Here is a 17,356-nt window from a genome sequence, read left to right as displayed (position 1 = left end):
GTAGGTTTAGAGAAAAATCATGCAGAAAGAGCAGAGTTCTCATCTACCCTCCCCCCCAGTTTTCCCCATTATTAATATTTTGTATTAGCATTGTACCTTTATTCCAATTTGATGAAACATTATTATACTTATATTAACAATAGTCATAGTTTATGTTAGGATTCACTCTTTATGTTATATAGTGCTGTTTTTATCTTTTTTATTCTTGAAATATATATACAACATAAAATTTCCCATTTTTAACCACTTACAAGTGAATAACACAGTGATGTCAATTAAATTCACAATGTTGCACTACCATCACCACTGTCCGTTACCAAAACTTTACACAATATTTTTAATGCATTTTTCTTTCACTATTGTATGATGATGTTTTAATTTTATAATTTAGGAAAAGAAAAACAATTAGAGTTAGTTTTTCTCTACTTTTTTCAAGTTGTTAATGGATAAATTGAGAGTAAATTGAATTTTATTCATAATTAAATTTTTACTTGAATCATTATTTCCTCTATATTTTGTCAAAGGATGATAAATTCATTTCTTTAAATATATTTGGCATGCCCTATTAAAAAAATCCTTAATTGTGATGGATTTGATCAAATAGGCTATTGTAGTTAAGGATTTATAAGAGAAATAAGCTGTTTGCACTTAAAAACGTAATAGGTACAGGTCTTCATACCAAAATAGGCATACATAGAAGCATTTAATAAGCTTTCTGTTTGTTTCATAAAAATTAAAATATTACATTATATGTAGCCACTATGATTTATGTCATCATATTAAATGATGGCTCAACATTGAAGGCCATAGATATATTACAAATAGTGCAATAAGGGACAAGCTTTTATAAAAATTTCAACTATATTTCTGTATTTCTAGGAAAAATGTGGGAAATAAAGAGTAACGATGCCTTAATAGGATAATGAATAACTATCTTAAATGAATGACAAAATATGATCAAGACAAACTTCAGCTCTACAAGTTGTTTAAAACAATCCTAAAGGTTTTGGCTATTATAATGAGAAAAATATAAACAGTAAAAAATGTTGATGTAATTATTATTTGCAAGTGGTATAATAATATATTCAAAAAGTCAAGAAATAAAGATGTTCTCAGAATTAATAAGAATCCTTTGTTTTCAGAGACATGATTAACACATAAATATATAATTCTAGCCCAACAGCAAAAAAATGTTTGAATTACTTAGGAAATATAGTAAGAGGAAATGTATGGAAACTATGAGAAGAAAACGTGAAACTTTACTGGGGGGGGAGTATAAAAGATTACATGCATACCTGACATGCATACATGAAAAGACTGAATATGGTAAAATTGTCAGATATTTCTAACTTACTATAGATTTTTACACAACTCCATTCAGAATGCCAATGAGCGCTTGTCTATATAGAAATGTAACAAAATAATTCTAATGTAAGTATTTAATGGTAAACAAAGGAAAAAATTTTAAATAAAGAATAATAGGAACGCATCTGGTCAAAGGAACATAAACTATATTTTAGAAAAATACAATAATTAAAGCTAAAATCAGAAAATATGCAAATTGATGAGCTGACAAAATGGGATTCCTGAAACAGTATTGTAATATATATGTTTATGTTGCAAAGAGATAGGAATAGTTTCTCAAAAAATCATCTGTCTGGGCAAGGCTATTGTTGGGATCGTATCAATTTGTGTGTGTGTGCGCATGTACATTTGTTTATTTTTCCAGTATCTTTTATAAAACTTCTGGAATAAAACATCTCTGAATTATGTATTTGCCTCTAGGCTATGATTACTATAGATCCCCAAATTAAAAATGGTTTCTTAGGAATAGTTTCTTGCCCACCAAACAGCCCAAGGCAGGTAGGTCTTTCTGGCTAGTGTGGGTGTTGGGGTGTCATTTTGTTCCACACAGTTATTCAGCACATGGCTTCCAGAATGATCCTGAGTGCCCAGGAAGGTGGAAAGAACATGGTGGAGTTTCTAATGCAAGGTTTCTATGGACATGCTTAGAAGTAGTATGCATTATTCTCCCATTTCTATTAAATGAAACAGTCCCATGGACATATCTGTAAGGAAGTCTGAAAAATGCAGTCTTCTTTTGATCAAGGAAGACATTCCATTACCAAAGACATTATCTAGTATGAGGTTTGTTTTAAAACTGGATCGAATGCAGTAATATTTTTTAATGTATAAAGGAGGCTTTTAAAAACAGTTTTATTGAGATACATTTCACAGATATTTGCCATAAAATTCATGCTTTTAAAGTTAACCACTCAGTGATTTGAGGTAAAATACATTCACAGAGTTGCTCAACCATTACCAGATTAACTTCAGAACATTTTCAGTACACTAAAAGGAAACACCATACTAATTAACAGAAGCACCTGGTTCCCTCTTCCATCTGAAGCCCTAAGCAATCAGTAAAATACTTTCTGTCTCTATGGGTTTGCCTGTTCTGGACATTTTTTATAAATTTGATCATTCAATATATGTTATTTTGCATCTGGTTTCTTTCATTTAGTGTAGTATTTTCAGGATTCACTCATGTTGTAGCATGCATCAGTATGTAATTCTCTTTTATCGCTGAATAATATTCCACTGCATGGATATAATTCATTTTGTTTATCCATCCATCAGTTCACAGACATTTAGGTTGTTTCTACTTTTTGTCTATTATTAATAATGCAGCTATGAAAATTTGTGTACAAGTTTTTGTGTGGACATGTTTTCATTTATCTTGAATATACGCTTCAGAGTGGAATTGCTCACTCGTATGGTAAATCTATGTTTAGCATTTTGCGGAACTGCTAAACTGGCTTCCAAAGGGGCTACACACAGTTTTTGCCTTCCTAACAGTATTATGAGGGTTCTGATTTCTCCATATTCTTGCCAACACTTTGTCATTGTCTGTCTTTTTCATTTTAGTCATCACTGAGATTTTGATTTACAATTCCCTAACGGCTAATGATTTTGAGAATTTTTTCATGTGCTTATTGTTCATTTGTATATCTTGGAGAAATGTCTATTCAATCCTTTCTTGAATTAAAATTTTTGTCTTTCTATTAGAGAGGTGTAAATTCTTTATAGTCATATATATATATAATATAATATATATGACTATACTTATGTATGCATTAGAAAAGACCATAGGTTCTCATTGTTAGGAGAAGTTTTGATTTAAAAGTCTACATTTTAGAGAGACATTTTGCCTGGATTAGCTCACTTAAATTTTATAATCATTCTGAATAATACATAATTTGTCTAGCCTCATCACCCACATCCCTTTTTTTTATATCCCAGGTTTTTTTTTATCCCAGGTTTTTATATGACAAAACTATTGATTGGCAATGACAAACTTCACACTGACATGAGAACTATATACATATGACTTAACATACAAAATAGTAAGTAAATTCAATGGGGATCTTATATTAATTTACAGTTATTCCTCCCTAAGGAAATAATAAAAAGCATTAAGCTTTAATCATGGTGGCCAAAAAAGTTTTTGATTTGGATCGGATCTGATTTATCATCATTCCATAGTTTGTAAAACATTTTATTTATATTTTTGTTTGTACTCAAAGTATATTTTAAATGTTATATTATTTCCATAAACTCTTTGTTTTTGTCTAATATATTCTGTGAACTACTTAGATGCCTTTGTTACTTCAGCTCAAGAAAAGATAAGCCATTGTATAGCTCCCTGCCTCCCTATCAAATCTAAATATTTTACATGAATGTCCTCTAGATTCATTCATCTCACAGTATTATTCACATCACAATATTATTAAATATGGGAATCAGAAGAGAAACTGAGGTTTTATTTGGAAGGATCCTAACAAGCATCACTATTTTAGTTCTTTGGGCTCATCTGATATGAAAACATTACTGTTTGGGAGAAAGGAGAGAGCTAAATAAAAATAATGAATGATTTATAAATGTTGATATTTAACAGCTCCTGAAGTTTTAAGGAGCCATGAATGGAGGATGATGTCAACGTATTTAGAGAGTAATGCTTATAATCCCAGAAATTGAAGTTTACAGTATCATCCATCGAAGTTGCTTTAGAATCCTTATTGAGTGAAGTGGAGAAAGATCTCAAGCCTTAGAGTCTAAATCCATTTCCTTTACTTCCAAAATATATGACCTTAACCAAATTTAATCATAGTTTCCTTATTTATAAAAGGGGTATTAATGCCTATGTTGTTAAAATATAAGTATTAAATGAAATTGTGTATGTAAAGGTCCTAGCACAAAACCTCATACATTTAATCCTGGGAGAATGGGGTCATTAAAACATACCTTTAGGAATTAGAACTAAAAAAACAAATGACCTCTGTAGTAAGCACAATTTAAAACACACCACCATCTTTGGGTCACTTACTTTCCATAATGTTTTTCAAAGACTTCATTGTACATTCTTAATCCCCAAATGTGACAATTTCTCTAATTATGAATCTCCATGTACACACATTCCAACATTATATTCAGGATTCATCCACTGGACTGTAACTAAGTCTTTAATGAGTTACTAATGAACATCTTAGCTTAGATCAGCATTTTAAAAAATGTTAAAGGGTGTTGAAAAGCTTTTCAGAGTGCAAGTCTGTCACTTTTAATTAGACTATTGGTCCAATATAATTTCCTGTCTTCACCATTCTTCTCAAATTATAATAGAAGAAATTGAATAGTGAGTGACAGATACACTCTCACCTTAATAACATTAGTTTAATCTGAAGTTAAAGAAAGTAAGTTCAATAAGCTTAATTAGAGAAATAATTGTTTTGGCTAAATGCAAAGACAAAAATAATATTAAAAATTAAAATGTCATTTTATAATGCTTTATTCTTTTGTTAAACTCAGATGACTTGAAAACAGATTGATCCATTGTTGCATTTGAGAATAACAGATGACACAAGGTAAAAAGATCCAGGCATGATTAGATCATGCAGGTGAAAAAAAACCCTTTGTATTTATAAAAGGAAAGAACAGTGTGCTTTCACACATTACTGCTTCTCTCCAAGCTGTTAAAGAGACCAAAAACGTAGTAATCATAGACACTGCCTGAATTAGATCAGGACTGTTCTTTACTGTAGCTCTTGTTACAAAATCAACAATGGTGGTGACTATTTAGCAATGATCCTTTTTTCTTTCTTCCTTTTTTTCCCCTTTTCTCTTCTTTTTTCTACCCCTTTTCATAATGAAATTGGTGAAACTATGCAAAACTTAAGAGCACACGATTTAATAATGAAGACAGATAATACATAAAATTCAAAGCAACAGGCTGTATGATGCACAACCCCCAGGGAGCCCTACACATTTGCTTAAACAGAGGGCTTTTAGATTAGTCACAATAGCTCAGGACAGTTGGAATAGCTGTGATGGGCCAGATGTATTACAGGTTACAGGCTGTTGTTAGGAGGCTGGCTTTATGTTTCACCTCTGCAGACAGATAAAAATCTACCATGTCAATTTTCAAAAGTAGGTGTCCAATAATAATCACGTACTATGTATATACCACCAGCATAATACAATTGATCATTTTGACACTTAGAGCCTGTTAACATAGCTGCTTTTTGGGAACCAACATTTACGCATTCATTTTGTGTTTGTATTCTGGGAGAGGTGGGGAGTTAGAAATCCCTTTTACCAGAAAAATAAATTAGAAAAAAGTTCTTATTCTTTTAAGTTATGCTCAGAGATGCCAGTTATGATTAACTTAGGATGGGGAGGAGATGGAACTGACTAACAAGATAGATCTCTGTCAAAATATGTTTTGGTTTTTGCTCGTTTTGTGCACAGATCAAGTATAATAGGCAGTGTGATTAAGGAAGAGTGCTCATTACCATAATTGTAAAGAATTTTAAAGAAAGAACTGACTTAATAATATTCTGAAAGTACAGTTTCCATATCATTAAATATAATATTCTTGAAGAGTGGAATAGAGGAAAGAAAAGAAAAAAAAGCCAGTATAATCCAAAAAATAAATTCCAAGGTTTTATTGTTGTTACCATGAATTGAAATCTGTTTGTTTTATGTTTGCAAAGATAAAGATGCTTTTATTTAAAATCCAGAACTTACTAATAGTTATCACTATTCTAATGAATAAAATGTGCATTTTATTTAATTTGATTAAAAAAAACACAACAGACTTTTTGTTAGAAGCCAAGTTTGTGATTAATTCATATCACTAGAAGAAACTTATCTCTCTGTGTATTCATTTCCACAACTGTTCGAGGTACTTTATGATATTACAATTCAGTCAACCGTTGAGATGACTATGTCATGATTTCCCCTTATACTTTTAGAACACAGAAGATTCCAGATTTGAAAACCAACTAAACAGTGTCTTTAAATTTGGTTCTTTTAAATTTTTTTACACTATCGATCAAGTCTCCGTTTCACCGTGATTATAGCCAAGTGTTTGGTTCTTCCACTATTTTCAGGATTTTGTACAGCTTTTGTAACTTGATTCCTCATTCAGTCTTCTGGTGAAAACTTAGCTATAACACGTCTTATTTTACTGTAACAAAAAGTTCTGTTGTAGAAAATAAGGGGGAGGGACCTAGTCTGAAGGGAAAGTTTCCCATCCACAGAGGGCATACTAATACTTCATGAAAGAGTTCAGTCTAATGAAGGACTCTGTTGAGTTAAATTGAATAATATCCAGGTGTGCTATGAAAATTGCTTCATCATGCTCAGGTGGACAGTTTTATCCCTACTGAGCCATTTTCTGTTAAGATAAAGAACTGAAACATTTTTGTCTTCGTGTTAGAACTTTCAAGTCATTTTTACCTGGTGGCATCCATAGTCAGCTGCCTGAATTGGAACTTTTATGATTATTGTTAGAGATTACTACCTAGCCTATAAAGCAATTACGCAGCTGTCACATACACCTTAGGGAGAAATCAGGAAAGAAGTTATCTTTTTATATGGCCAAAATGAAGGTGCTAGGAGAAAGAGCTTTTCATGTATGTATAAGGAAGCAGCATTAGAAAATGTGCCTTTACTTACATGAAAGAAAATGAAAACAATAGTCTCTCTCTATATATGTATATATGTATTGCTCTGAAATTGGACTAGACTTTAAATATCAATTAACCATTTGCTATTATAACTATTTTAAAATAAATTTCTAGCATTTGCTTAACACTTTGTTGTTAGCTGAATACTTTCACATGCAATAGTTCATTTAAACTCATAACAACCCAGTGAGTAATATGTAGTAGTCTGACCTTTATTTTAAGGTGAAATAATAGACTCAGAGCAGTCAATCTAGTGATGCAATGACACATTTCAAGTAGCTTTTTTGAAGGGAAACTAAAAAATCTCTTAACAAGCCTGTGTAGGCTTCCTCCAAAGGCATTTTTGTAATCTCCTGATTATTTGCCTTACATAGACCTGTGATTTAAATAAGAAATAAACCAACCAGCATATAGATGAATGATTTAGAATTTTATAAAATAAAACAATTAAAATAAAGAAAACAACTTTATTTAGGGAAGGAAGCAGTGTTTGCTTAATCCTTGGAAATAAAAAAGAACATGAAATTGTAAGTATACTTTAGTAGAGCATGTAGTGGGAATAGTGTGGAATTCGATGATTTTATACACATGGAATATTTTAGAAGGTCAGTGATACAGAAATAGTTGGGGAAATTATGGAAGAATGATGCTAGAAATGGATGGGATTTGGGAAGCTGAGAAGTAGGGTAAAGGATATCCTGCTGGGAAGGACAATTTGAACAAAAGACTAGGCAGGTATGTATAGTAAGGTATAATACTAAAAGGCAAAAATGCATTTGTAGGGTAGGGTCATAGTTGTTTTAAATACATTTTAAACTCTCTAAGGCTCATATTTAGCTAACTAATATAAAGTCATGGTAAATGTTACCCAGTAACACAAAAATGAATGATTTGTGAGAAACATTCTTAGTAAAAGAAAATTAAATTACTTGTAACTATGATAAATATACAAATATACTCAGGTGGTATCTTGTTAACATTTTCTCTTTTTCTAGATGTTTCTTATTTCTACAGCCCAATGTTTTCTTAAATCCAAGATCAATAGATGTTTGAATGAAAAAGCTGAGTATTTGTATTTCATAGCAGCTCATCTAACAGAAAAACAGAAGTATTTGAAGTTTGTTAGAAACAGTGCTTATTTAGTATTTTTATTATTGATAAATCAGTATTGACCTCTGACAGTATATACCATTAAAATCTTATATTTTTGATATTTATTTCAACTATATGCTCCAGAGATGATATGAAAACTCTGGTACCGACAAAAATTACCTCTTGCATGCTCATCAGTTTTCCTTTTCTTATGTCATATCCATTCACAACAAACATTCAGATCTGACGCCCTGAGGGCCTTGGAAGTTTCCGAAACTATTCATAAACATGGAGTAAATGATTAGATTGTTTCAATATGTTGTGAAATATTAGTTTTCATATTTCATGCTCACCTACTAGGAAAGCAGAATCAAAGCTTTAAACTACAAAAAAAAAAAACGAAATATTATGAGGAATATTTGGATATAGCCATAATTCTTATATTACCTATGTTGAGTATTAAATGCTATTGATGATTTTGCAATGCAAACCTTTTTCAAAAATATGAATTACCCACCTTTTTCAAATGAAGTCATACACAAGTAGATATGCAATTTTAGAGGAGATAAGAAGGGAATTTCCCTCTCTGAAGAAGCATAGACAAAGAGATGAACAAGATGCATGGACCTTACCATCCCCCAGTTACCTTTGAGCCATCTTAGAATTGCTTAGAAGAGAGTGAAGTGTGGTTCAAGCATCTCTCCTTGGGAAAGACAATAAGGGGAATATTTCCAAGTCATAGTTAATGCCACAACACAATGGGGTATTTTTTGTAGTTAATTAAACAAAACAAAACAAAAAACACTTTCTCCCATGAATCTCAAGAAAAAGAGAGCAGTTGAGAATGGGAATGCTATCTTCAAGTATCTGAAGAGTAGTATCCTTGAGGAGTAACTTGAATTGATTTTAATGGGCCCTCTGCATGGAATTTAGAAAAATGAGTGCAAAATGGCAGTGTATAGATAAATCACCTTCCTTGATATGAGAAGGAACTTACTGTTTCATATGGAATTGGATGGCTCAGGATAGAGTGAGTTTTTGATCACTGTTTCTTCATGTGACTACGGAGATATTTTTAGCAAGGGTGCTCTAAGGGTCATTATCTAGCGTATAAGAGATGCATGATCCTTTCCAGACTTGGGATTCCATGCTTCTAATGGAATACCAGACTTACAGCTGTGGTGTTTATCTTGAAGACATATTTATATTAGTGACTCTGGATTCCTTTTACAGAAATGGTAAATTTAAATGAGAGCATAAACTACAGACATAAGATACTACAGTTTCATAGAAACCATCAGAGTCTAATTACCTCTAACTTAAGTGTCAAGACTGCTTAACCACCCTGTATTTTGTATTCTCCAGTCCTTACCTATGATATTATCATATTCCCTGACCCAAACATACTATTTCTAGTTCCCCAAGAAGCTTGCTTTCCAGTTATAGCTTGAGTGTGTTGTTAATCTTGTTTATGATGAGATTCTTTCGTTTAGACATGGTCTAAATTTTTCAGCTGATGCTCCATCCCACATTCTGTTTTGAAACTAGCTGTTATACTCTGCCTATTTGGGAAATTGATCTCTTCTGGGAATAAATGGGTCTCTAGCTCACTAGAGACCACTACTCCTACATCTTTCCCTATCCTTTCTTATCCTTTCTTCCAGGAGTTGCCTTCAGTCTCCTCAGTAGGTGGTTGTCCCAAAACTAAATTTGTCCAATTAAGAACCATTTGAGGACCCTCCCTATCTTTTTTCTTTCCTCCTCTTTCTCTCTCCTCTCTCTTTCACTTTAATTTCTGCAGTTTCTTCCTCTCTCCATCTCAGCAATCACCAATTAAATATGGAGTTGAAGCAGTATCACTTAACATGTGTGAATATACATTTGCTTTTGCCTTCCTTGGTTTTTGAAGGAAGTGTAGCACTTACTTGATGAGGATAGAGTAAAGGAAATAAATATCCGCCAGCAAAAGATATTCACAGAAATTATATTGGGAGAGGGTTTATATTAAAAACTTTACCCCAACCAGTTTATGAACCAAGCTGTCACTTTGAGTCGTGGTTATGGTTCAGGGTGAGAGGGCCTTTTTCTCTCTTCTGGAACTTCAGTGAGCCATATCTCCTGGTCCAGTAACTGTGAAGATTTTACATATTCTCTTAGAAAGGTCAATATATTTATAGGTTAATAATCTATCACTGACTGTACCTCTCCTCAAGTTTCCAGAATTAAATATCCAATTGACTTCCTGAAATCTCTATGAATATAAACTTAAACCTATCAAAACATATTGTTGATTTTCATCTCCAAAACTGCTTCTCCCTAGTCATCCCCTTTTCATTTAATGGTCCTATCTTTTATTATGTTATTTACTGTAAATATCATGTACATCAAATCCCTGTGCAAATTCTGTTGATCTACTTCATTATATATCTAGAATCCATCTATCGCTACTGCTACTACAGCTGACAAAACCCTCATTATTTGTCGCTGTATAGTGCAACAGTCTGTTAACTGGTTTCCCTGCTTCCACTTTTGCCTTCCTATCATCCATTATCTACAGCAGTGAGAATGTGCTTTAAAAAAAATTAATCCAACCATGACACTACCCTGCAAAAGACCTCCAGTGGATTTCTTTTACACATAAAATAAAATCTAAACTCTAGTTTATTAAACTCATGATCTGTCTATTGCTTACCCCTCTCACTCATCCAGGCCATTCATCTCCTGTCCACCGTACCACAGTTATGTTTGAGATAGTGCTTGCTATTTCCTGAACAAACAAAGGTGGCTCCAGCTTGAGGCCTTTGCCTAGAATACTCTTTACTCTTGAATTTTTTATGAATAGCAACTTCAGATCTCATGGTGATCTCAGTTTAAATTTTACCCTTGTAGATAGGTCTTCTGCAAAAACACAAAGTATCCTTTCAATTTAGTACCTGAATTTTCTATAGTTCTCTCATGTCTGTATGCTATTATTTCTTTATTATTTATCTGTTTATTTCCTATCTCTTTCACCAGAATGTATGATTTATTAAAGCAGGTATGTGGTCTATTTTATTCACTAATACCTCCCGCACCTAGGAGAGAACCTGACACATGATAGGAACTCAATAAATGTTCATTGAATGAATGAACAAATAAGTTCATACCTCACTACTCTAGATATGCTTCTTTGTTACTTGACTGAGGGGAAAATCTTTCAGTTTTACTATAAGTGAAGCTTGTAGGAAAACATATTTTGATAACCTTTTGCTAATTTTTTTTCATATAGTAGTTATAAAAATTTTAAGGAAGCCATTCCTGTATGTATTCATGTAAAAATATTTAAAAATTAATCACATTGTCATTTTGGACAGAAAGGAGAAGGCTATTTTAGAATTCAAAAGATCAAAAAAGATGTCACTGGAGTTAAACATCACAGAAGACAATTTCTAGAGATTTTGATTTTCACAACTCATATCTTAAAATTTGTTTCCTTCTTTGACACCTTTTTCATTCACACTGAATATCAATATGGCATTTAAATTACCCTTCAACTAAATACTTTAGTAATCGTATGTTATAATGAGGTTAAATAAAAATGTTTAAGGGTAATGTATCAGACTTATATTTTAGTTTTCCATCACAGATGACTTTATGGGCTGATTTCTTAATTTTTTTTTTTTTTTTTTTCTCTGTAAGGGCCATATCATTTGATTTGGGAGGGAATATGTTTTTCATTCTTTGCAGATATTTTATATACCAAGAAATTGTAGCACCACTGTATAAACTCCAGTCAAAGAAAGATGATCATAAAATTCTCTTGCATTGTAACTTTCCCTTAGTTACTTTTCTCACCAATGGTAGCCATTTAACATTATTAAAATTATTAATGTTTTCAAACATGCATATTATAGTATGTTAAAAATAATTGTGTAAATCAATATCTTTTCCTTATAGTCTTTTCTTCCCTTTGTGTTAGTAGGCACATATTCATTGTCATTCCTACTTATTAACTAGTTTCAATGGTCTAGAGAATGTGTATCTTATGTACCAACTCAGGAGAAAAAAAGCTGCGCAAATCACTTTATTTTTCATAACATATAATGTATGAGTCTTCTATGAATAATTTAAAAAGTCATATGTGTACAATTTTATTTTCTCATTATTGTCTTGTTCTTTCATTTGTATTCATTTACATAATATGTATCATTGTTTGTAAAATCACTGTATATATAAATGCAAAAATGTATGTGTATACTTTCACCTCAATATCCATCACAGATCTTAATATAGTAGCTTTAAAATATTTTAATTAATTGACCTGAAATCATATAAAATAAATATAAAACAATCGTGTAAGTGTAACAATAGACCAAACAAAACAAACAGTCAAACCTCTGAAATTTAATTTCTTTACCCATTAACTTATCAAGCATTTTTGTGTAAAAATTTAGTTCAGGAATCAAAAAATTAATTTACACTTGTATAGATATTAGTGCCCATAATTAACATCAGAATGCTGTGAATCTATAAAAATATTAATACTATTCATATGTTTTCAGGTAGCTTACTCTAGCAATAATTACGTTCAATTTTTTCATCAGTGTTAGAATGAGATTTTTCAGCTTCATTACATAGTGTTTAACTAGGACAGATCTAACAAATCAGTATCTCACTATGAGCCAGAATATATGATCTCTTCAGCACTTGGGTTGTCTGAGTCGGGCCTGGGGTGGCCAGAGTCCTTGGCGTATAGCCTGTGAGCGACAGCCTTGGGAATAGCCTCTACTGGGCTCCAGTCAGGCTGGCCTTAGCTGAGCAGGGGTCTGATGGTGCGCCCTGCGGTCCCCGCAGGTGGCAAGCACAATGAGCGACATCCAGCCCTTGCTGCTTCACCACGACATGCTGAGCGCGGCCCAGGAGGCGCTCTCCCACCCAGACATCTCCTTCAGCAGCCAGCTGCAGAGCGTGCCACTGCTCATCGTGGACAAGGGCCCCGTGGAGCTACCAGAGGAGTTCGTGGTCCAGGTGCCCAAGGAGCACCGATTGCAGCCCAAGGTGCGGCAGGGGAAAGAGGGCTGAGGGAGGCTGGGCATGGGATCCTGGGAGGCTCAGCCCCAGGAAGTGCCCCAAATGTCTGTTCTCAAATATTTATTGCATCCACTCATTGTGGCTGATATTCCCAGTTAGTGGTATCCTAAGCCAGTTGCTTTAACAATATGTGCCGGTTCTACAAAGTAGAATCTCATCAGTTTTGAAAAATTTGATTTACCAATTTTATGTTTGAAACATTTTTTGCATTATCATAGGAAAGTAAAAATTATACTTACTGATAATTTCAAGTATTGTAAAATTGTCATGGTTGTAAAAAATATTTTAACATTTTAGATCATCTGCTTGGTTAAAGAAAAAAGTTCTCATCAATGGAACTATCAAGATTTTAAAGTGATACTCATTAAACATCTTTGTTAGGAATTGTGTGTAGTCATTAAGGCCTAAAATTATATTTATAATTTTCTTCATATGCCACAACATGAAAAAGGCTGGGCAGCATTTGGACTGGGGAACTATGAATATTACGGCTTTTCCAAAAGCCTAGTCATAAGTCCTACCCAATAATTTCTTGAATATTCAAGAAATATGTAAATATATGTACATATATACATACACATATATGCAGGAAATACTGGCAAAAGAAAATGAAATGCCACTTTATTAGGTGAGCTTGTCACCTAGATCCCATTACAGAATTCTCTGGTAAAATAAATTAGAATGCTTTGCTACAGTTCAAGGAAGGGGAGGTACATTGTAAATCCTTTAGAGATTTGAGATACCTGTGAAAGATACACCTAATTCTTCAATTACTAAAGCCAACACGTGGGTAACTTTGCACTCGGAGTGCCTCTGCCACAAAGTCACATGTTTCAATCCTTGTGACTAAAATCTTTCTAATTAGATTTGCAATTCTTGGTGGTGACGGGTAGCCGTGATGGCAGTGACTGGCAGCATACTGGTCAGTGACTGCATATACTTCCACAGTGGCATAGAGAAGGATTGACTCCAACATGTTCTGAAAATTCAAGGACAGTGTATACTAAACATTCTTTAAGAACTTCATTTCCTTTTTTACTTTCTGTTTTACACCACCATTTCAAATTTAAATTCTCTGAATTGTATGCAGTTATGTATTTCCTAATATGTGCTTTACCAGTCAAAAGTTTTTATCATACTTTGTCTTTTGATTTATGTTGTGAAAAAAAGTAAAATTAATATTATTTTAGTTCAATGCCTGTACATTTATCAGAATTTTTGGTAATGATGAAGGAGAAATACAGAAATAATATTTAATTTTATGAATAGACATTAAATGTTTAAATCAGCAGCTAAACCTACACACACCCACCTACATCTGGTGGCAATTCTTCCTGCAAAATAAATTCAGAATACCCATCCTTTAGAATAGTATTTCACGTAGAACTTTTACTGAAAAATTTAGTATTTAAACTTTCTCCCATTTTTATGACTTAATAAGATTCTTGTATATCATTAGTTTTTGCTTGTTGCCATGTATGTGGTAGATTACAGTGTAACAGTGGATTTTAAATCCTGTTTTTCTGTCAACTTACAAATTGGAAAATTGTGTTATATTCTGTTGTAGAGACAAAATGAGGGTACAAGGCAAATTTCATGTGATCTCATAAATGAGAAATGGAGACTGAGCTAAATGTCATGTAATTTAAAAGGAGTTTACAGAATCATTTTAATCTGTTAGGATGAGATGATACTTTTTGAAAGTTGCCTTTGTGCAAAGGTAATTTTATCAGAGGCAGTGAGTGACTGAAGGTCATTGTAGAGTGCTCATCATAGAAAAAAATAAAGAAGAATAAGTAAATATTACAGGGGCATAATCTTTCCTGATATAGAGGAAGTACATACAGCTAGAGTGCTTGGATAGGTATTAAAATTGAAATTGAAGTCAGAGATACTACATTACCTTGAGCTCTTTAAATTGAAAAGACATGGAGGAATTCAAACCAGAAAATGTCAGTGAACTCACTCTCCTACCTCTCCTCTACCACTATCAAAAAACCCAACAGTCTGTTGTTATAGAAATGAGATAATTTAAGATATAGAAAACTCAAGTAAATATAAAATATAATAGAATGATTTTAATGCAATCTTTGGTTTTAAAATAATTTGATTTTACTTTTAAAAAAAATGTTAACTTCATTTTGTTCTAAAAGCAGCCCAACAAGCAACTTCCAAAACAGCCATAATAACAACATAACAAAAACACTTACTGGTTTGAAATGAAACTTTGCCCTTTCTTTCCTATCAATTCATATGATGCCAGATAGTTAATGGCAGATCTTAAGAGTTAATGGGTGTTTGTATTCATAGGGATTAGGACTTGAGATTAGAGCAGCAAAACATAATGAATTTTTAAAAAAAGTTCTCTGAAGACAAGTTTCTCTTCAGCATATTAAGGCAGAAGGAAGTCTGATGGCAGATTGCCCAGTTAATGACTTGATATCAAGACTTTCCCTAGAAGCTAAAGGAATGTTAATGTGTTTTTTATCAGCATATTCCTTACTTTAATTGCGATTTTCAGGCAGATGCATAAAAAGTTCATTGAGATGAGTTACAAAAGAGCCTCCTGCAAGCCACACATATAGCTGCAGGTTTATAGAAGTGTCCCCTTGGAATACAGCTAAAGCATCTTATTCCTGACAAGAAGTTGTAAAACTCTTCCTTGTACTGCGTTTTACAGCTTACCTTTTGCAAGTAACAAAATGCTTTTACACGTGCACTGTGCATTCTGTCAGGCCTTTTGGAGAACCACAGTGAAACCCACTGTACCTTTTTTGTTTTGTTTTTCCCCATTCTTGGATTTATGTTTTTATACAGGGGAATGCCTCAATTAATTACAAAAGGAAAACTTCATTTGGTTTTTTTACTATTTTAAACAAAAGTCAACCTTTAAAATTATTATTCTCCCTTATTAAATGCTTGGAGTTTCATTCGTTTATTTTAGCACTCATTTATTCAACAATATTGTATTGTGTACAAATGCATGTTGGACACTGCACTAAGGGCAAGGAAGACTAAAATGGGCAATTCACATTCTTGGAGTTCTCAAGGAGCTTTCAATGTATTGAGAGACACAAAAAGAATACATTGTGGTAAATGCCTTCAGAGGATAGCTCCCTAAGGCAGCTGACAAGGCAGAAGTGTTGTTTCTAAAGACAACGTGTGTGTGTGTGTGTGTGTGTGTGTGTTGGGTGGGCCTAAGAAGACTTAATTCTTATAGAAATCTAAGGGCTCAAGACTACTGGAATTGAATATCAGAAAATTATACGAGGACATGTTTCTTTCTGTAGGTCTGTTTCTTCTTTTCCTTTATCTCTCTGGCAGTTTTGTTTATCAGTCTTGTAAGTTGGATTCCGCATCAGCAGTTACCAGCTGACACTTGCATCCTTGCCTCTTGGTTCAAATTTTCAGAAGATTTATATGATCCCCATTGAGTGAATCAATACCCCTGGTCTAAGTACCTGTGTCACTGACCATCCCATGGACCCGGGCTGATTCAATAGCATTGGTGTAGGGAAGAAGCTATGTTAGGATAGAGCAAGTAAAGTGAGTGCCTACCCAGTCTTGGTGTGTCAGAGAAAAGGCTCCTGAGCATAAACTGTCATCTAAGCTATGACCTTGAGAGATAAGTACTAGTTAATCAAGCAGAGAGGGGAATGAAGAAAGACAATGGTACAGGCAGAATAAACAGCAGCAGAAGGGCCTGAATATAAAAAGGTAAATTCAGTCAGATTGGAGCATAAAAGTCCACAGGGTTATTGCTACATATCAGTCTAGAAATGATCTGGAAAGGTGGCCAGGGATCTGATCATGAAGGACATGTTATAACATTATGAGGAATTTGATTTTTTCCAGATGTCGGTGAGGAAACAAGTAGATCTTAAAGGAATTAAGTAAAGAGTGATCTACCACTTGCATTTTGAAGAATGAACTAGAGAGGTCAATCCTGGAGAAGGGAGGTGCTATAATTATTCTGATAAGAGATGATGGTAGCTCTGACTCAGGGAGTGAGGGAAGTTAGTGATGATGAGGATCAATTGGGAAGACTTAGAGATTCAGTCCTACCTTCTGCTTCCCAGTAATATCTAGTAGAGCTAAAAGTGAGCCAGGGTTAATTGATCTCTATACTGTCCTGTCTCCTCATGAAGAACTGAAAAAAATACTAG

General features: G+C 33.3%; 1 protein-coding gene across 50 annotated transcripts in view; it reads left to right on the top strand.

The window, feature by feature from the left end:
* The window catches only part of ADGRL3 (adhesion G protein-coupled receptor L3), an 845,015-nt gene that overhangs the window by 295,852 nt on the left and 531,807 nt on the right, over nt 1-17,356 (top strand). For 20 of the 50 annotated variants that reach the window (XM_058297901.1, XM_071216378.1, XM_071216375.1 and 17 more), the window contains one exon: nt 12,954-13,157. The exons of the other annotated variants lie outside the window; for them this stretch is intronic. In XM_058297901.1, coding sequence (XP_058153884.1) covers nt 12,954-13,157 — 204 coding nt within the window. The remainder of the gene's footprint in view (nt 1-12,953; nt 13,158-17,356) is intronic. 50 annotated transcript variants of the gene reach the window in all.

This window comes from Dasypus novemcinctus, chromosome 1, assembly GCF_030445035.2.
Source record: "Dasypus novemcinctus isolate mDasNov1 chromosome 1, mDasNov1.1.hap2, whole genome shotgun sequence".
Taxonomy (NCBI): domain Eukaryota; kingdom Metazoa; phylum Chordata; class Mammalia; order Cingulata; family Dasypodidae; genus Dasypus; species Dasypus novemcinctus.
This window is presented reverse-complemented; position numbering and strand designations above follow the sequence as displayed.